The 22,809-nt window shown below is 44.1% G+C and overlaps 1 protein-coding gene across 1 annotated transcript in view; it reads left to right on the plus strand.

The window, feature by feature from the left end:
• The window catches only part of LOC124606053, a 172,915-nt gene that overhangs the window by 17,156 nt on the left and 132,950 nt on the right, over nucleotides 1-22,809 (plus strand). Inside the window, exon 3 of the mRNA XM_047138013.1 lies at nucleotides 18,075-18,226. Coding sequence (XP_046993969.1) covers nucleotides 18,075-18,226 — 152 coding nt within the window. The remainder of the gene's footprint in view (nucleotides 1-18,074; nucleotides 18,227-22,809) is intronic.

A 22,809-nucleotide genomic window follows, 5' to 3' on the forward strand; every position in this document is an offset into this window, starting at 1 on the left:
CGCAAGCCTCTTCAACACTGCATATCTACTGCAACCTACATCCATCACTGTATCCGAGGCGCGGTTCCCTCTACATTTGTATACCCTTCACTTCCTTCCATTACCTTCGTACCTCATGATGTGTTCTATCTATGGATCCCTGATTTTAGGCAGGTTGTGCTACTAAATTCTTCTTTTGTCAGTTTTAATCGTTACATCCTCATTAGTCGTTGGATCAACCCATATAATCTTCAGCACTCGTCTCTAGCACCACATTTCTTCTCTGAACGGTTTTGTCCACGACTCGCTTCCGTACCCTGGCAAGCTCCAGACAAAGACCTTCAGAAAAGACTCACCAAAACTTTAATTTATATATTTGATGTTAATAAATTGATCTTTTCGAGAAATATTTTTCTTGTTATATTCAATATGAATTTTATATGCTCTCTACTTCAGAAATCCTCAGCTACTTCCATTATTTTTCCATTACATTCGTCCTTCATCTAACCTAAAACGTTCTTGTTTATCTGTGGAATGTTGTAAATATTTTCTGCTGGGAAGTCGCGTGTGTCAAGGTGATGAATCATCTATTTAATGTCTTCTGTCTGTATGTTGTAGATGTAACTGTCCGTATCTTGACAACAAAGTTTAATGCGCACATCAAAAGAAGTTTTTCATCACCTCGGTTCCGAGAATTCCGGAACCTGTACAGAAAATGGGAATACAGATCAACATAAACATCATTTCCACTTTTATTGCTCATGAAAAACACACATTGCATGTTGTATCGCCACACATCGAGACCTTCAGATGTGGTAGCCAGATTCCTGACACACCGGTACCTCTAACACCCAGTTTGACGTCATCTTGCATTGATGCATGCCCGTATTCGTCGTGGCATACTATCCACAAGTTCATTAAGGCACTGTTGGCCCAGATTCTCCCACTCCTCAACGGCGATTCGGCGCAGATCCCTCAGAGTGATTGGTGGGTCACGTTGTACATAAACAGCCCTTTTCAATCCATCCCAGTCATGTTCAATAGAGGTCATGCCTGGAGAACATGCTGGCCACTCTAGTCGTTATCCTGAAGGAAGTCATTCACAAGATGCACACGATGGGGATGCGAATTGTCGTCCATGAAGACGAATGCCTCGCCAATATGCTGCCGATACGGTTACACTATCGCTCGGAGGATAGCGTTCATGTATCAAACAGCCGTTACGGCGCCTTCGATGACCACCAGCGGCGTACGTCGGCCCCACATAATGCCACCCCAAAACATCAGGAAACCTCCACCTTCTTGCACTCGCTAGACAGTACGTCTAAGGCGTTCAGCCTGACCGGGTTGCCTTCAAACACGTCTCCGACGATTGGCTGGTTGAAGGCATATGCGACACTTATCGGTGAAGAGAACGTGATGCCAATACTGAGCGGTCCATTCGGTGCGTTGTTAGGCCCATGTGTACCGCGCTGCATGCAAAGATGAACCTCGCCATGGACGTCGGGAGTGAAGATGCTCATTATCAAGCCTATTGCGCACAGTTTGAATCGTAACACGACGTCCTGTGGTTGCACGAAAAGCATTATTCAACATGGCGGCGTTGCTGTCAGGGTTCCTCCGAGCCATAATCCGTAGGTAGCGGTCATCCACTCCAGTAGTAGCCCTTGAGCGGCCTGAGCGAGGCATGTCATCGACAGTCCCTGTCTCTCTGTATCTCCTCCATGTCCAAACAACATCGTTTTGGTTCACTCCAAGACGCTTGGACACTTCCCTTGTTGAGAGCCCTTCCTGGCACAAAGTAACTGCGGGGTGGAATGACTGGAACTGATCGGCTGTCGGAGCCCTCCATCTAATAGGCGCTGCTCATGCATGGCTGTTTACATATTTGGGCAGGTTTAATGACATCTCTGAACAGTTAAAGGGACTGCGTCTGTGATACAATATCCACAGTCAACGTCTGTCTTCAGGAGTTCTGGGAACCAGGGTGCCGCAAAAAAAATTTTTTTTTTTGATGTGTGTGTTTTCTCACTATTTTGGTTTTATCACTCTACAGTGAAAGTCTTACACAGCAAATCTTCAGATAAGTCGAATATACTCTTACCGATGTAAAGTGGCTTGTTCAACATAATTTTGGTCTTATTCACATGGATGGCCTGAAGGTTTTCGTTAAATTTTTTTCATTGAAATTTGTTATTCCTACAAGTTTTTCTCACTTGTTTGCATCTGAGACCAGTTTATGCCCACTCTACTTCTTATGTTTTCTATCGTCTTCTTGAACATCGACTTGTTCATCAACTTTTAGAAATATTTTTCAAAATCATTCTTTACTTTGATCCTTATTTGCGTGGTCTGGTCTACGTATTTTTTCAACCAGTCAGGCTGATTAAATTTTAAAACATTGTATATTTTTGTGATCTTCATACCTACAGACAGATACGAAAATTGCTGTAGTGGCCCACATAGTTCTGTTTGTCAGTCAGAGTAGTCAATAACTTGTTTTTTTAGTACCAGGCACAGTTTTATTTTCAGAAACGAATGGTAAATCTTTGCGTACATCACGCAAATTTTTGGGATATTCTAGATCTACTTCAAATATGTAGCCTGTAGAAGATTTATCTGAAACTTGTTTTATTAGCATGCTTTGCACTCAGGCCTCCAGGCCAATCAAAACAATTTGGGTCATCTCTAATGCTAGGGTTGCCTCATGCCCTAACCATACAGATTGTTTGAATTAAGTATGCCAAATATTTTGATATCTTTTTTCCGTCATTATCCTTCAAATACTTATTGTTTGCCTTCACATACGTCTTACAACACTGGTATGTGCGACCTCTTCTGCTTTTTTCAACGATTAAGATCATGCCATAATCATGAAATAATTGAAGCGGCTGTTTAGTCATTTTCACCATCACACCCCAAGACACGCTATGTGCTGTATAGTACCAAGATGGATCTAAATCGTATGCTTTTATACAAGTGTTTTCTAAAATTTTGAAACACGTCAGTCAACAAGAGAACATTAATTAAAAGACACAGATCATGATAACTACCAAGATTCTTAATGCAAGTTCCAAGATCGCTTGCTATGCGGTGTCTAATTTTTTCCGGACCAATTTTGCATGCTTGTAGTCTTCATCATTTGTAACAAAGTCATTCAGATTATTGCAAAATTTTTGCTTTCGAGGAAGCTGTTTCCTTCAAATTTCTTCCAACTGCTCATCTGACTATATTCAGTGGGAGAAATTTACTAATGTATATTATCTGTTCTTTCTTCAAATTTGTTGGAATTTTGTCAGGACTTGAGGCCATGAACTTAAGTGTGTCAATAAATCTCACCTACAAATTTTCTATCTTCTTGCGAAAATTGGTGTATGTTTCGTTTTTGGTTATGAAGTCTATTTCTTTCTCGTCCTACGAAAATCCTTTCACAAGCAAATGTGAGTCATATCCAGACAAATTATTCAGATAAATGGCTACAAACGTCGGATGCTTTAATTTTAAGTTACACCAGTTGCCTGGTGGGCCTACATATTTTCTAGTCAAATGGTCATGGTGGCGGAGTTTTCTGTTGTGATGTGAATGGCGAAATCCACATAATGAACATCTTTCAGAGCTATATTATTTTGTTTGTTCTTCAGGTGTTAACGGGAACATTTCTTCAATTTAGGAATAAATCCTTCCAAATTCTTCAACCTCTTGTTTCATGCATTCAACCATTTTTTATGGTGGTTCGGACCTCTATAAGGGACTGCGCTCTCTGTAGTGTCCATTTATGTACATGATATAGCAAAAAAAACCATTTACTTCATGTTTTTTATATTTACTTGTGTATGAAGATTCTGGGTTTGGTTGGCAGTTGTCCCTCTTTACTAGCAAACGCTAAAAATCTGGGTAAATAAAGAACAAGTCCTTCACTGCCTGTTAATAATTTTAAAATCTATGCATGAACCTTTTTCCTGTAAGTCAGCTTTTAGTGACTTTTTAATTAAACACTTTTTCGTGTGATCGTCCAATTTTTCCTTCTTTTTGAAGCGGAGTAGACACAGATAAATTTTGTATGTTCGTTTTTGAGACCTGAATTGAAACAAGACAAAACATATTTTATCCTATAATAGTGTGAGTTTTCACCTTCTTCAAAATATTTATTACATTCTCAAAGACATGTTTCGCACCTACTTGTGAGCTTCTCCATAGGTGTTGAATTTAAGTAAAAACAACCAAAATCTTTAATTTATTGACAATTTATGCATTTCGTTGAACATGCGTTTTCACGCTCAGTGGTGGTTGAAGCAGCGTCATCATTTTTCTTGGATGACAAGAGGTTAGCGTGCTCATCGTTTGAAATTTCATCCACATGCTTCTTATAATATACAGTTGTGACGTATTCTCCACATACACAAAGCACTCTACTAAGCCTACTTTTTGATAGATTTTTTACACATTATTTGTATATATGTTGATGATTACACTTTGTATAGCAGTGTGAATGATAGACATAAAGTGATTTCTCAGTCTCACAGTTTTTATACTCATTCGGCTTAATCGCGTCCACTTATTAGATAAATATTTTTATGTTATTTTTTTCTGTGTCAGTGGAGGCACAAAACACGACATGAAATTATGATGTTAAAGAGCAAGAACTGCTTCTCGAAATATTTATCAAACATTTTAAACGTGAAAAAGATTCCCATTTTTGATTATGAGGTTAGAGAAAATAATAGAAAAAGGTCGAAAGAGGATTTCCAAGATGAACGTCTAAGTGTGAAGTATAATAATAACTGCACAAGTGCGATATAAAAATTATTAAAAAGAAAAAAAGGGGTTATTTTTGTTTAATTTTCTTAATTTTTGCTTACTTTTCTTCATGCACCATGCACTTCATGCACTATAAATTTTATTAGGAAATTGAGCTTTATTGGCAAAATTGAGCTTTATTGGCAAAATTGTGCTTTTTGCTTGAAATTTCATGATTTTTCCTTAAAATCTGATGTTTTTTCTATTTTAGCAAAAGTGCACCAGTGTGCTAGAACCAGCCAAAATATTCTACCGCTGAAGAATGAGCAGTCGAGTCCCCTCTCTCTTTTCTCTGATATGTCACACTGCGCAACTGCAGGCTGTTTCGTAAACTAATACCGGTTTTTCTGGTGGGTACCTTTTAAAACAACGACGACGCTGTGCAGAGATACTCTCGGGGAGTGTGCACTGCGTGAACACTGTATGAAATATACAAATATTACTAACAAATGTACCTAATGCAAGAAACGCATTTCGACAGACTCTACACAAATCATCCCATTCTGCAGTGCACTGCTAGGCGTGGAACTGATTGCTAGTCTGCCAGTACAGCAGATAAGACATTCTTGCGGGTGTCTGCATCGTCTCGTGAAGCGTGAAGCGTTCCAGCATCGGCGCTCAGCCCGTGCGAATCTCCAGTTAGTGTCGTGGTATTAGCAGTGCAGTGTCAAATCGAGCAAGCGACATACCTGAGCACTCCTGCCAGAGGCACCTGGCAGGCCAGATACCGCCATGTCTTTAAGATGGTTGTTAGGCAAACAGTTTCGTGAAAAGAAATCTGCCAACGCCCACACGAGCTACAGCTCTGATAATCGTCGGAAATAGCTTCGCGTCTCCAAAGTAAAAAGTTGCTTCGAACTGGTTGACTGTTCAGTGAAGTAATTTGGACTTAGAAGTGAAATAGAGCATTCACAGTATGACTGTGCAGTTCAATAGAATCTGTCGTCACCGAATTCGTGGACAGGATAGCGCAGAGAAACGGAAAATTTGATTTTGATGTTGGCAGCCACGGTCGCCGAGGTGGGGAAAAGATTTGGACTATGCAGCAGTAAGGGATATCTAGAGTAGTGAAACGGCGCAGAGCCTGCAGTGTCGTACAGGCTTTCTGCCAATGTGGTGACAGTTTGACAATTGCCCGATCAGATCCATTTTCGAAGTCACGTTTCGTCGTCACACGCAATCACAAGGTTGGTTCGTAATTTTGAAAATATAGTTTAGTTTTTAAAAATAAGTTTAGTGAGGTTGTACGGTCTCTACGTTCTCCTGAAAACTCTGTTGCCGTGCGGAAGGAGAGAAATGAAAGAAAAGTAGAGTTTAGCGTCCCATCGACATCGAGGTCATTATTGACGGAGCACAAGCTCCTACTGTTTCAAGGATCTGCCGTGCCCTTCCAAAGCAACCATCGCGAGCGATTTAGTAAGAGCAAGGCAACCAGTAATTCGAATGGTCGGATGCGGATTTCACTCAGAATGCGAGTCGCCTCGGTCGGTAAGGTGATACTGTGCGAGATCCCACGGAAACGGATCCTCGTTGTCTGTGGTCTTTGAGCTCGAACGTCTGAGCGTTCGAAGAATACTTCGTCGGTGTTGTGTTGAGCACCTATAATGTATTATATAAGCTCCGACTAAAAGTTCTCAATATTTACTACTGAATAAATGGTTTATAGTACTTAACTCTCTTCTGAAGAGCATCGACGTCAGACATAATATTTGACTACTAACCCTTTTGCGCCAGAGTCCTAATCAGATTAGGTTATACTTCCAGGCAGTTCGAAGTCCATTCGTTCGACGATGAACGTGGTGGACGAAGAGCGGACGCTGGACTCACATTGGGGAGGATGACGGTTCAAATCAGCGTTCGGCCTCCCTGATTTAGGTTTCCCGTGATTTCCCTAAATCGTTTCAGGCAAATTCCGGGATGGTTCTTCTGAAAGGGTACGGCCGACTTCCTTCTCCATCCTTCCCAAATCCGATGGGACCGATTGCCTCGCTGTTTGTTCCCCTCCCCCAAATCAAGCAACCAACCAACGAAAAGCGGCCGTCGAAGACGGGTGTGGCGGTGCTCGCCGTACTGTCTGGCCCGGAAGGGACCCGTTGACTTTCCAGCTGCTCTCCAATTGACTCTACGCTTCGCGCTGCCGTTGTCGGGGGTATAGCAACTTTAATACGTGGCCGGCATAAGGATATTGAGCAAAGCTCTAATTCTGCCGATGTGGCCGACGCAGCCAAATAGCGCAACGGACCGAAACTACGGTATCGTCTCTCCATGTACGCCTGGTGCCGAAGGCAAACCCGCATGGGGCCCCGTGCAGTCAGCTTCACATACTTCACATTGCCGAGCTCGGTGGCTGCGTGGTCAGCGCGTCGGATTGCTAACACAAGGGACTCGGGATCGATTCCCGCGTGGGTCGGATATTTTCTCAGTGGGAGTTTGGGTGCTGTGTTATCCTTGCGTTCGTATCGTCGTAACTGACATTCAGATGGCTGAATGGGCACGTTCCAAAGGCCAGTAAATTAAATACACTTAAGATTGTGGAACAGCTGAATCTTAATGACAGGGTCCTGCGCCTGCAAATTTGTGAACAATTGTTCAGTTGTTGACTAAAATCAATGATGGCGCAAACCTCATTCAAATCTTTGGATGTCCGGTGACACTAAGTCATTACGTGAATAAGAGTAACTTCTCTTACGGGGCCCAAGGAAATTTTGCTCAGTTTTAGTAGCGTCCACTTCATAATACTTAAGATACCATATAGTGCGCAGTGCTGTGTCGTGGAATGCGATGTCCTTACTTTTTTGGGGGGATGTCGTTACGACAACGTGTTGGAGACGTTTCTGGTTGCAGGACTCCAAATCTTGAGATTCAGCTTATCTGGTTTCAGCAGTATGGTGCCACCTCGCACGCTGTCAGACGGTCTATAGCAGCTGTAAAACCTCGGTTTTACAACTTTTGGTTGGGGATGACGTAATTTCAAGTCATTCTAACATCATTTGGACGCCCCGGGCTCCAGGCCGTTTCGTCTCTTACTTCTTTCTACGGGATCTTCTGAAGGGTGTGGTGTACCAGTCAAGACCAGAAACCGTGGTTCAGCTCAAGACACAATCTGAAGAGTAAATCATAAACATCCCCAGCGACACATCGCACCTCGTTATGCAAATCCTATAGTAACCATTTACTGGATGTGTGCAGCAAAACAGACAAAATTTGATACAATTTTTAGAAAGTGATATGTAGCGCATCTTGAATCCTCCACAAAATATCTGGAAACCTCAAATAATGTTTTCTATCATTCCTTTATTTTTTATAACTATTTTAAAATTTCATGTTTCTCTGCGTCATCCTGTTCAATGTTTTTCAAGAAAGTAATTGCAGCAAGTCCGCTAAAAATATCTGTGCTTGTCACGTGTTTCGAGCTAGGAAGTCAAAACAGCAGGATCCTTCCTTCCGCTATTCTGTAGCAATATCTAAACAGCTAAAAATTAAGTCCACAGATTCCGAATGTCGCGGTTCATTCGCTTATTTGTATTGGTTTCCAATACACAAACGCATGTTACTTTCCCAAGATAGATTTCTCCAACTGTATTCCTTTAGAAGTTAGACCATCCTAGTATTTCTGAACGCAGGATTACCCAAAAAAACACCAGAAACAAGGAACTGTAATTACGGAAATTCATTGCAGATGATCAATGGCCGATCCAGATAGCCACAGAAACGAGCCATTTTTGAATTTTTAAAGAGGTTACCTGGCGACTTTAGCTCGTCAGGTACTGTAGGTACTTGACGTTGCAAGACTACCACTAGAAAACAGGAATAAAAATAGTTAATGTTGTTTTCCAAGAATGATAAGCCGCGCGGAGTGGCCGCGCGGTTTGAGGCGCCATGTCACGGGCTGCCCCTCCCGCCGGAAGTTCGAGTCCTCCCTCGGCATAGCATAAGTTAGTTTAAGTAGTGTGTAAGACTATGGACCCATGACCTCAGCAGTTTAGTCCCCTAGGAATTCACACACACGCGCAAACACACACACACACACACACACACACACACACACACACACACACACACACACACACAAGAAAGATAACAGAAGAATGCGCCACCAGAAAGAAAGTCATCTAGCTCACTAGCTTCACAAGGTGCATTACTTGTCTCCAAAAAATGTATTTTAGTGTGGTGTCTGCACTTCTGTGACGGTGTGGCAGAGCAGAGCAAACACCACTTATTAAAGTGTCGCTTACGTCCACCATTATGAGTTAGAAGTTACTCTCGGTGCTCTTATAGGTGCCATACGCTGGTATCCAGTTGTTTAACATTCTAATTTTTTAAATTTTATCTTACGTTGTGCGTATTTGTGTTTTTAGTCATTTTCTCCTGACACGATAAGTAACGGCGATTATCTGTCTAGAATATCAGGAAATGCTCAACTCAGTCACATTTCTAATGTTTTTTTTTTTACTTGTGAGGGATAGTTATCAGTTTGATTACTATAACCATCCCGAGACGGATTTGTTGTAAGAACTGTTCTCCACGCATTCTTAGGTTAATTCTACTACTGGGGGAGGACTGGCAGCAGTCAAATTGCTTCTCTTCAGTATTCATTATAAAAAATTTGTAAGATAGAATAGGTAATGATGTTTATGACAAGATGATGATGATTTGATGTACATTCACTTTCTTGTGAGCACAATATGATAGAGATCCCTGGTAACTGTGGGTAGAGGCCGTGATGTGGGAAGTATTGGGGCAGATATTGTACAGAAAAGGATGTCGGAAGGAACTGATAACTGGACAAGGAAAGTGTGGGCAGATTCCTATATTTAGAACAGAGTGGAATGGAAAGGGTTGGTTACGGTTCGAAGGAATGGTAATTTTCAGGATTGGGTTCGTAGTCTTTGAAGGTAAAGCGATTGAATTTACGTTAGAAGATGAAGGAAAGTGGGGCCTGTTGACAGTGGTGCTGCAAGGACGACGTAACGCGTTGGGACTGTAACTCAGATTTTCATAGAGAATTAAAGCTACAAGTACATCGAAAATAGTTCACGTAAGTGTGTGACAAAAAGAAAATGAAGCTCACGGAAGGGGAAGAAGAAACGGAATGAAACTTTACGGGTTGCGAGGGTATGTGGTGTTATTGCAGTGATAACAATATGAAGACAAATTTACAAAGAAGGCCTCTGGCCTGGATGCCTGCACTAATTCGGTAGGGGTGGATGTAATAACCTGATGTGTCCTCTCCTGAGGGAAGTACGCCCACAGTTGTTGTAACTGGTTCTTGATATTCTGGATACTGACACTGTGTCGAAGCTGACTTCCGAGCTGGTCCCACACATGTTCTATTAGGGACAGATCTTGCATCCTTGCTGGACGCGGGACTACCTCAACATCACGCACGCAGATCATAGGTGGACAGGGGTGGACAAACGTTGTCCTGCTGAAAAATGGCACCACTATACCATCTTAGGAGAAGTAACGCACGAGGACACAGGATGTCCCTCATGGACAATTGTGCCGTCAGATTTCCCTCAGTCAATCCCATCTGTGACTTTCTCATGCCCGATAGCTCCCCACAAGATAACGCCAGACGTAACAACTCATTGTCTCTCGAAAACATTGGAAGAATGCAATCTCTCTTCATGTCGCCGCCATATTGGCCGACGATGATCTTCCATGGTAGCGGAGAACCGGGATTCATCACTGAACACAATACGGCTCTATTCATCAACTTCCGGGACGACTGGAACCTTGACAACGAGTATATCCGCTCTCTCGTTCCCATGGCGTCCAACATCGCGCTACTGTCATATGCGTATGCCCCATAAATTGATCAGCTGGCCAAATGGAGACCCATAATGAAGCTTTGGTCTGATGTTGACAACGCTGTCTCATAAAAGTGTGTGACATCTCCATATCCTTCACGGTGATCACTTAACGTCTGACTCTGTTCACACCTCTTATATAACCTACCAGGTCTGACAACAACACCAAACACCAGCGACACTAATCTACTTGGTTGCCGTTCCATCTGTCACAGGCAGTTTGAACTCTAATCAAATAAATACATACCGATGGTGTGTATGAGTACAGAATTACTTTTAAAACCGACCTTCTTTTATAGGTGCATCTCTTTTTTCTTCAGGCAATGTATTTTCATAACCCTTCGAAATGAGTCTTCCCTTCCTTTCGCCAGTTGAGAGATTGAACGTCGGAGGTAACGAATGGCTTTTAATTCCTCTGTGACAACTGCTTGCATAACTGGCACGAACAGAAAAAAACGCATTAAAATTTGAATGTGGTTTTATAGCGACCTGCACGGAGAATATAGGACTGCTGCCTTGTATCAAGGAGAACTCGACAAACTTGATGCCACACAGGGTACCCACGAAAAGTTTCCTGAATCCGTAAAACGCCATCTTTCCTCGTGTTCTCTCTGTTAAATCAACTTACGTGCTTCCTGAAATAGAAGGTTACGCAAGCGCTTGCAGTACATATAATGCGTAAGAACACAGATGCTACCATTTATCAGCCAAGTTCTCATGCTCTGACTTTATTTACCCGCATAAAACGAACGGCTGAACTTAGCCTATTCAGATTTATTTTAGCCACCTGAAGCATCATCTACGGGTCAAACGATTTCAAACGACAACAATGTGTTGAACTATACATCGATGTAACTTCAATGATCTACATTACTGTCCGGGAGGAGTTCCTACAAATGAGGAACCATCGTATTAGTACATCGTAGTGACGGATGTGTATTGTGTTGTTCTCTTGTAACTGTTAAACAATGTAAGTCTGTACAGCACTTTCCTTCTACAAACTCTAGCAGAATGGTGCGGGAATCGCCCATTATTGCTCAGTTGTGATTCTTTATTATGCTTCTGACTCACTTCGATTAATCTGTGCGTTTTGTTTTTATAATATGAGGTCTTCATTACCAGCAAAATTAGCATTCTGAATCGATGAAGAGGTATTCAAAATAGCTGGCTAATAGGGAATACGACAGCACTAAATTTGATGATATAATGGAAACTCAGATATGTATTCAGAAACTGAGAGGTTTCAGAACTAGGCACTGGTGTCATTCAAGGGAAAGATGACTCGACTTAAATGCTAATGAACTTTTTTTTTACTTAGTAAATCAAGTTCTTACAGCCAAGCTAGTGTTTCCAAATGCTACTGTCGTTTGTAAAAGCATGTATATCCACACTTCCAGCTGTACATTTGTGTATTATGTTACATCATTTATTATTTTTCTGTAAGTTTCAGTCTCCTTACATTTTTCTATTGATTTGTAGTACATACAAAACAGATTGTTCTTCACCGTATGTAAAGTCCACTGTAGCTTAAATAATTACAAAGAGCGACTTCTTGATGTGTGAGTTAACATCACCTGAATACATTGCAGACATTTACTGTACTAAAAACTCTCATCCATTATTTTATTTGGCCAATAATTAACGTCATAGTTTCTTGGTTGCAAACCCTCTGTGGCCAGACAGGTAAACATGTGCCGGGGTACAGAAGAGGAACGCGTGAAGTTCGCGTACAAGGAGAGGTACAGCGCTGCCAACCAAGTCTGGAGCAAGCACTGTGTTTCCGAAGTCATTATCATATTTCGCTTCCGTTTCAGTTATTTTCAGGCCTCCGTGATTCTTCTAGGGAAAACAGTTCCACGAAATTTTTACAGCATAATCATCTTATGTATGAATTATTTAATTTTATATTGTTCTGTCTTGTGATTCATGAGCTATTGAAAAGTAGTAATGCTTTCACAAACATTGGTTCGCATAAAATATGGCACATAACTTTTCAGTTTCTTTCTACAGTATCGCTAAGTCGTTTGATTTTCTGTGCACATCGAAAAGTCGCTTTCTATATTTCTTGTCGAAAGACGAAAACAGTTCCTAACGAGATCAATGCTGTAATTATATGTGTGATGTCTGTTCTTTCAGATATGCCCAAAAGAAAATAAACCATTTTGACCCTGTCGCCACTATGCATCAAGATACAAAGGAATTAAAGTGATTAGCTGCCAGTGGGCATTGATTTATATCAATGGCATAAGTTGAAAATTTGTGTCAGACCGGGATTCGCACCTGGGTCTTCTGCTTGCTAGGCAGATGCGCCGACCAGTATGCCATCTGGACTCAGTGGTCACCACAACCGCATAGACTACCCTAGCACATAGTAGTGTGTGGTATAACTTAAGAATTTTGGGTTTGATGGGAGGTATGCTAGGGTAGTGAGTGCAACTATGGTGACCACTGTGTCTGTGTGGCCTAGTTGTTAGCACATCTGCATAGTAAGCAGGAGACCCAGGTTCGAAACCCAGTCTGGCGTACGTTATCAATTTGCCCCACTGATATAAATCAGTGCTCACTGGCAGGTAATGTCTTTAATTCTTTTGTGTCTTAATGGAGCAACTATTCTATTTAACAAGTCAGATAAGATGTAAGTAAACCACAGATCTATCCATAATGTATGAATTGTTTGCTTAAAGTTATCATCAGACACATGGAAAAAGTATAATGGATTTTAATCAAGCTAAAGAACTGTTCAGCTTTAGCAATGAATAAAGCACGACAGGCCATTCTCACGCCATGATACATATATATGGATGGATGGCTGGATGGATGGGTGGGTGGATGTCGCTATGTAAACATCCACCCTCCATCTAAACCACTGTATGGATATCAACCAAACTGGGTACATATGCTGCTTACTGTCTGGAAAGAAGTGCTTTGGAGGTAAGGACACCTACCTCCCATAGGGGCTTGGACGTTGAATAAATAGTTCTTCAATATTGTTAAGAATCCAGAGAATCGCCTGTCCAATTGGATTTCCCGCAGAAACGGCGTGTTGTGAGGGTAGTATCGCAATGCGTTACAGGCGGTACACAAGAAGTCGTTCACAGTTCTGTGGAGTTAGGAAGGAAGAATAAGGGTATTGAGAGAGGGGGTGAGAAGGAGGACAAAGAGAGGGGATGGAGGAGATGGATAGATAGAGCAGGAGGAGATGGACAGAGCGTGGGGAGGAGGAAATGGACAGAGGGAGAGGAGGAGGGGATGGACAGAAATAGAGGAAACAGGAGGTGAATAGAGAGGATGGAAGAGACTGACAGAGAGGGGGAGAAGGAGACAGGTAGAAAGAGAAGGAGGAGGTGATGGACGGAGAGAGGGGGAAGAGTAGATGGATGGAGAGAGGTGGAAGTACGAGACAGATAGAGACATTATGGAGGAGGAGGTGAAAGAGAACACTGGAATAAATAAATACCTTGGCAACGCTGGCTTTCTCAGGAAGTAAATACATAAATAAATGCTGACTCAAAGCATTACTAGTATTTTGGTCGCAACAGTCCTGTATGACTTGAATTCGATAAGTTCTTGGCATGTTTACAGAGGTATGTCACATCAGATGCCATTGCACAGGTCACTCGATTCTCGTAAATTCTCAGCCAGTGGGCAATACCTGGCGACTGCAGTGTCCGTCATGTGAGCCAGCAGGTTCATTTCAGACGAATTTGGCGGTCAAGATGTTATCAGTTTACTGTCATCCTCGTCGTACCATTGCAGCGCGATTCCGGCCTTGTGATATGCTAACCTGATGGAAGATGCCATTCCTGTCGGAAAAGACGTCAAGCATGAAGTGATACACGTGTGCCGCAATAATGTTTACATGCAGCACAGCCGTCATGGCTATTTCGATTACTACCATAGGTGTCATGGAAGACCACGTGAACATCACCCAACAGCCTGTGATCGTGGTACAGTGAATGCTCCGAACAGCCATTCACTTGGGTAACGGTGTATCGGGCCTCGAGAATCAATCTGTAACAAGAAAGGTGATTCATCCGACTAAACGACACGTTTCCAGTGATTCACGGAGCAGTCTCGATGATCGCGTCCCCAATGTAACTGTAACTGATGATGTCTATGGGTCAACATAGAAACGCATACAATTCCTCAGCTGCAGAGGCAAGGTTCAACAATGTATGCTGAACAGTGTTTAGCCACAAACACCTATGGAACACTTATTACATTTTTTGCTATTTTTTAATTATTTTATAATGAATTGTCGACTTTGTTGGAATACAGTGGTCCAGCCAAGTAATGTGATGAAAGTACCTGATTATTTGATTTGACACTAGTAAAGCAGTACCGAAAATTTTTGGGCATAGAGTTATATGTAATTTATTTAAATAAAATGTTACATTTTATTGTTTCTTTTAACCAACCATATCAACAAACGAAACTTCCTGGCAGATTAAAACTGTGTTCCGTACCGAGACTCGAACTCGGGACCTTTGCCTTTCGCGGGCAAGTGCTCTACCATCTAATATATATATACTCCTGGAAATGGAAAAAAGAACACATTGACACCGGTGTGTCAGACCCACCATACTTGCTCCGGACACTGCGAGAGGGCTGTACAAGCAATGATCACACGCACGGCACAGCGGACACACCAGGAACCGCGGTGTTGGCCGTCGAATGGCGCTAGCTGCGCAGCATTTGTGCACCGCCGCCGTCAGTGTCAGCCAGTTTCCCGTGGCATACGGAGCTCCATCGCAGTCTTTAACACTGGTAGCATGCCGCGACAGCGTGGACGTGAACCGTATGTGCAGTTGACGGACTTTGAGCGAGGGCGTATAGTGGGCATGCGGGAGGCCGGGTGGACGTACCGCCGAATTGCTCAACACGTGGGGCGTGAGGTCTCCACAGTACTTCGATGTTGTCGCCAGTGGTCGGCGGAAGGTGCACGTGCCCGTCGACCTGGGACCGGACCGCAGCGACGCACGGATGCACGCCAAGACCGTAGGATCCTACGCAGTGCCGTAGGGGACCGCACCGCCACTTCCCAGCAAATTAGGGGCACTGTTGCTCCTGGGGTATCGGCGAGGACCATTCGCAACCGTCTCCATGAAGCTGGGCTACGGTCCCGCACACCGTTATGCCGTCTTCCGCTCACGCCCCAACATCGTGCAGCCCGCCTCCAGTGGTGTCGCGACAGGCGTGAATGGAGGGACGAATGGAGACGTGTCGTCTTCAGCGATGAGAGTCGCTTCTGCCTTGGTGCCAATGATGGTCGTATGCGTGTTTGGCGCCGTGCAGGTGAGCGCCACAATCAGGACTGCATACGACCGAGGCACACAGGGCCAACACCCGGCATCATGGTGTGGGGAACGATCTCCTACACTGGCCGTACACCACTGGTGATCGTCGAGGGGACACTGAATAGTGCACGGTACATCCAAACCGTCATCGAACCCATCGTTCTACCATTCCTAGACCGGCAAGGGAACTTGCTGTTCCAACAGGACAATGCACGTCCGCATGTATCCCGTGCCACCCAACGTGCTCTAGAAGGTGTAAGTCAACTACCCTGGCCAGCAAGATCTCCGGATCTGTCCCCCATTGAGCATGTTTGGGACTGGATGAAGCGTCGTCTCACGCGGTCTGCACGTCCAGCACGAACGCTGGTCCAACTGAGGCGCCAGGTGGAAATGGCATGGCAAGCCGTTCCACAGGACTACATCCAGCATCTCTACGATCGTCTCCATGGGAGAATAGCAGCCTGCATTGCTGCGAAAGGTGGATATACACTGTACTAGTGCCGACATTGTGCATGCTCTGTTGCCTGTGTCTATGTGCCTGTGGTTCTGTCAGTGTGATCATGTGATGTATCTGACCCCAGGAATGTGTCAATAAAGTTTCCCCTTCCTGGGACAATGAATTAACGGTGTTCTTATTTCAATTTCCAGGAGTGTATATATATAATTAGTGTGAAAAATTGCCAATGAAACCATCTGAGCTACCCAAGCACGACTCACGCCCCGTCCTCACCGCTTTTACTTCTGCCAGTACCTCGCCTCCTACCTTCCAAACTTTACAGAAGCTCTGCCAGGAAGTTTCATATCAGTGCACACTCCGCTACAGAGTGAAAAATCTAATTCTGGAAACATCCCCAAGGCTGTGTTTAAGCCATGTTCCCGCAATATCCTTTCTTTCAGGAGTGCTAGTTCTACAAGGTTCGCAGAAGAGCTTCTATAAAGTTTGGAAGGTAGGAGGCGAGGTACTGACAGAAGGCCGGCCGGTGTGAGCAAGCGGTTCTAGGCGCTTTAGTCTGGAACCGCGCGACCGCTACGGTTGCAGGTTCAATTTCTGACTCGGGCATGGATGCGTGTGATGTCCTTAGGTTAGTTAGGTTTAAGTAGTTCTAAGTTCTAGGGGACTGATGACCTCAGATGTTAAGTCGCATAGTGCTCAGAGCCGTTTGAACCATTTACTGGCAGAAGTAAAAGCTGCAGGACGGGGCGTGAGTCGTGCTTGGGTAGCTCCGATAGTAGAGCACTTGCCCGCGAAAAGCAAAGGTCCCGAGTAAGAATCTGGGTCCGGCACACAGTTGTAATCTGCCAGGAAGTTTCATATTAGCGCACACAGAGTGAAAATCCCATTCTCTAATATCAACGAACATTTGATATATGGTATATTTAATTGCTCTTAAAAATACTAATTTATTTCAGTGGATGGCATTCCAACCGACCTTGTTGTTAGCGTCCTTCCTGCTGTGACCTTCTCCACCAGACATCACGGCACCTAGAGTATCAGCAACCAAACTGACAGCCTGCAGCCGCAGGTTGCCCGCCTTGCAGGCACACCGAACCACCACACGACCGACAGGCAATATTGATGAACGGCCACAGCAACAACCACAACAACAACACCACAACAAAGACACCAGCGGCCACCAGGGGCCACTACCGGTCCACATAATAACGTCAAATCACGTGATGGAATATAGTTCCGAGGTACTCATCCGCCGAAGCGCTATAAAGGCCTTCGCTCGGCCGCACATCGGCAGTTCATCGACCGCCAGAAGACATGGATAGCTGCCAGCCCGACAGCCCGGCTTGGATCTTCTCGCTGATCTCTGGATTAGGCTTGGTATATCGGAGAAGTCTCTGGCGGAGACTAGTAGGAAATTATTTCAGTTGTTTTTTATATTATCCTTGTATGTAGTTGTGATTCGAAGACTGATCACTGTTTTGTGTTGGTGCTATACTTGGAGAATTTGTTTTGGTTAATTGAACAGACCAAAAAATTGTTTTCGGACTTTGATCGTTAGTTTCTTCTGCTTACGCAGACGTAGCACTTCCAACTCACCGTGTGGCCAGAAGGTTGGTTACAGAGGCGACGTGAAGCCGCAATAATTACAACTTGCCGCGCGCATGGTGACGGGTAGTACCGTCACAAGAACGTTCACCGGAAGTGAGTGCTAACAGGTGTCGGCATTGCCCGCAGAGCTGCGCGCCGAGGCGCCGCCCAGCCCGTCGGCGCTGGCGCTGTACGAGCACCTGTCGCTGCCGGTGCCACTACCCTCCGCCGCGCACCTGGGGCTCGCCACCGGCCTGTTGCTGGCATTATTCTTCAACGCGCGCCGAGAAGCCTTCAAGGTCGGTGCGCTGTCCACAATGCGGCACAACAGAGCCCTCCGTCTTTTACACTACTGGCCATTAAAATTGCTACACCAAGAAGAAATGCAGATGATAAACGGGTATTCATTGGACAAATATATTACACTAGAACTGACATGCGATTACATTTTCACGCAATTTCGGTCCATAGATCCTGAGAAAACAGTACCCAGAACAACCACCTCTGCCCATAATAGCGGCCTTGATACACCTGGGCATTGAGTCAAAAAGAGCTTGGATGGCGTGTACAGGTACAGCTGCCCATGCAGCTTCAACACGATACCACAGGTCATCAAGAGTAGTGACTGGCGTATTGTGACGAGCCAGTTGCTCGGCCACCATTGACCAGAAGTTTTCAATTGGTGAGAAATGTGGAGAATGTGCTGGCCAGGGCAGCAGTCGAACATTTTCTGTATCCAGAGAGGCCCGCAAAGGACCTGTAACATGCGGTCGTGCATTATCCTGCTGAAATGTAGAGTTTCGCAGGGATCGAATGAAGGATGGAGCCACGGGTCGTAACACATCTGAAATGTAACGTCCACTGTTCAAAGTGCCGTCAATGCGAACAGCAGGTGACCGAGATGTGTAACAAGTGGAACCTCATACTATCACGCCGGGTGATACGCCTGTATGGCGATGACGAATACACTCTTCCAATATGCGTTCACCGCGATGTCGCCAAACACGGATGCGACCATCATGATGCTGTAAACAGAACCTGGATTCATCCGAAAAAATGACGTTTTGCCATTCGTGCACCCTGGTTCGTCGTTGAGTACACCATCGCATGCGCTCCTGTCTGTGATGCAGCGTCAAGGGTAACCGCAGCCATGTTCTCCGAGCTGATAGGCCATGCTGCTGCAAACGTCGTCGAATTGTTCGTGCAGATGGTTGTTGTATTGCAAATGTCTCCACCTGTTGACTCAGGGATCGAGACGTGGCTGCACGATCCGCTACAGCCATGCGGATAAGATGCCTGTCATCTCGGCTGCTAGTGATACGAGGCCGTTAGGATCCAGCACGGCGTTCCGTATTACCCTCCTGAACCCACCGATTCCATATTCTGCTAACAGTCATTGGATCTCGACCAACGCGATCAGCAATGTCGCGACACGATAAAACGCAATCGTGATAGGCTACAATCCGACCTTTATCAAAGTCGGAAACGTGATGGTAGGCATTTCTCCTGCTTACACGAGGCATCACAACAATGTTTCACGAGGCAACGCCGGTCAAATTCTGTTTGTGTATGAGAAATCGGTTGGAAATTTTCCTCATGTCAGCACGTTGTAGGTGTCGCCATCGGTGCCAGCCTTGTGTGAATGCTCTGAAAAGCTAATCATTTGCACATCACCGGAGCTTCTTCTTGTCGGTTAAATTTCGAATCTGTAGCACGTCATCTTCGTGGTGTAGTAATTTTAATGGGCAGTGGTGTAGTTTTGAGGAAATCAGTTGTCCTTTTCTAACTGTTTGGTTTTTCTGTCCCGGTATGCGGCAAAGGAAAAACGTTACACAAAACTGTACTGTCTAATGTTTCAAGTAACTTCAAGCCTGTCGTGGCAATTGAGTTGGGACCTTTGCTGTTCGTGTTGCACACTCTAAAAGAAAGACGGATCGCGAAGGGCGGAAATCGGTAGACGCAAGTACATGCAAAGACAAACAAATGATCACAATTTCAGAAAAACTGGATGATTTATTCAAGAGAAAGAGCTCCACAAAATGAGCAAGTCAATAACGCAAGCAGTTGTTCGGCTCGGTACTGATTGGTAGAGTTGTTGGCTACCCTCCTGAAGGACATCGTGACCATTTCTGTCCAATTAGAGCTTTAGAGCGTTAAAACCGTGAGATGCTTGCAGAGCCCTGTGAAACTCCTGCGCTAACAGGACAGAGCTGATTAGGTTGTGGAAAGGGGCCAAAATGAGTTCCTGTCAGCTGCACTGAACATACAAACTTTATTTATCAACGCACAATATTACAACAAGGATGCAAAACATTTAAAACTTTAATTGACCTCCCTTGATTAACTTTAGGTCTGCTGTAGGCCACAGTCAAGATCCAAAACACAAGGCCTAAGCAAGAAATTGAATTACAAGGATCTTTGCAGCTTTCACCCAAAAATATTTTCTATATCTTCAATCTAAATAGGCTGAAGGTCTTCACAATTTAATTTTAATGGAACTCGGTTGGAGGCCGCGTATTAGGCAATAAGAAAAGTTACAATCAAAAGGCAGAAGGTCTTATCTGAAAACATTTCATACCAAAGGGCAAGGCAAGAACTTTAATTTAAGAAATATTTAACCTCGGCTAAGGCCGCACATCAACCAAATAACTATGTAGCACACAAGAAACGGCGCTCTGAAGTTCCCAAGGGTCGGCCTGGGATTGTAACACTAACGCACGTTTAGGTGAGACATGCCTGACCAACAACGTCTTAATCTGAAGGCAACCCAACCGACAGACAGCCCACCGACCAATCAAGGAATCAGTTCCGCTCGACGCAACCAGCAAAACAACCGCAACGACACACAGACTAGTGGTGCCCACCACGACCAACAACACATCAGCTGTCGATCTACACGCCGCGCTGAACAGCAACAACACGACGAGGAAAATTCACCACCGAAAATTACGTCAACGACCAGCGCAGGTATCCGGTACGTCGACGGCCACAAGGCAGAAACTACCGCTGGTCGACTTTAATAACAGGGAATAAATTAAATTAAGTTAAACTCCACATGAACAAGGCTGGAATCTTAGTCGACTTAAATACACACACGGTGTTGCTCGCAGGATTATCCTAAGGCGAGAAGTACGATCAAACGAAGAAATGCAAACAGTTGAGGCTCGATAGTAGGTTAGGTGAGGACTCAACTTTCGTGACCAAGATCGGTGGGCGACGAACTTCGTAGCACTCGCAAGCAGCAACCGCACGTGCACGCCACCAGCGGCTTCGGGCCGACTCCGCGCGATGGGGACTTCCTTGCTGCTCCACGGCAACCGACCGACTGCGCAGGCTCGGAAACGGTGAAAGGACCAAATACACGTCGGTCGATGAGACGACCAACCAACGGTCGTCCCCCTCCAATCTCTCTCCGTCGGACAGTTCATGTGTGTAGCCAGCGGTGGGCGAGCACTGGCTGTCCACTCCTCACCGGCGCTCCGTCCCCGACTTCACTGCTGCTGCGTCCCAACTGCACTGCTGATCTCTGCCGAACTGACTGCCAAACACACAACGACCCAGAAATACTATCGGTCACTCCATAGATGGTACGACAGTGCACTTATCGATACGGACAAGTCACGCAGAAAGTTAGTTACGCCCTTCGACCATAGATACTAGTAGACTGGCCTTGCTGTGCAGAAGCTATAGGGCTAGTGTGGCTCCAACATAAACCACGTGACTGTTGGCAAAACGTGGCGGGATTTCAAATCAGCGGTCTGCCATCCTATGTTTGTATCGGATTTTCCCCACATTTCTCAATTGACTGCCAAACGCTTCCAACAAAAACTACTTTTTATTTTTGTGAAAAATTATGCCAGAACTACATTTGACCTGGATTTGTTCAAAGTACCATTTATAAAATCTAACAAATATATCGAACGCCACTCTGGTGGGCAGCGGGACCAAATTACTATAAACTATCAATTATAGTAAAATGTCGTTAAAATTCTTTTAAACAGTAAGAGTGGGCTCGTGTCAAAACTTTAAACATTGTATTCGCCACGTTTCGAGCTCTAGTCACTTATAAAAGAAAACGGGCTAGGGAATTATGTCAACTACAGGTGTCAAAAATTGTTTACTTTAGGAGCAGGTCCATCTTAGAGTATCAATTTTAGGTCCACTTCGAAGGTTCAGTTCCCACTATTTTTATAAAAGTTTAAACTATCAGTTTAAAAAAAATGATATTTTAGAGGAAAGGTGAGACTTTGCAGTTTCAGAAAATAATTTTGGAGCCTAGGTTTAAAAATTACAGACACTGTAAATACAAATTATAAATATACATTGTAAATAATAACTAACCTATCAAAACACTTCTCCGCGAAGTGCTTCGAGCAAAGGCGCGTATGTGCAAATGGCTTAAAGTTTTTCCGTTTCAGGGCCTGTATCCAAAGCTGCCTTCGGTTTTCATCCTTACGGAACCTATGAGTAGGAACGAGAAACGATTATACTTACTTCTGTAGCCGAATTATCACAGATACTTTCCAAAATGTAATATGAGTCTGACTTTACAGGCATCACTTTCAACACTTTAATTTACGTGATACTCTATTTCAAGTGTAAAAAACATATAAAAGTCACTTCAGCAGATTTCAATAAACGCATCTGCACTATCATAGAAACACTTACACGTGAAATGTAATGCCATTTCCCCCGACAAAACGCTGAGTACAGCCATAAGCGCAACACGAAACAACCATGTTTTGCCAACATCCACGTGACTTTAGCCCAGAGATGTTGGAGCCACGAAAATGACGTCAGGGCCAGTCTATTATATTTATGGTCGAAGGTTACGCCGCTAAACTGAACAAGAAAACGAGGCGGCAGTACCGTAATAGAAGAT

This window comes from Schistocerca americana, chromosome 3 (genome assembly GCF_021461395.2).
Source record: "Schistocerca americana isolate TAMUIC-IGC-003095 chromosome 3, iqSchAmer2.1, whole genome shotgun sequence".
In the NCBI taxonomy this organism is placed as follows: Eukaryota; Metazoa; Arthropoda; class Insecta; order Orthoptera; family Acrididae; genus Schistocerca; species Schistocerca americana.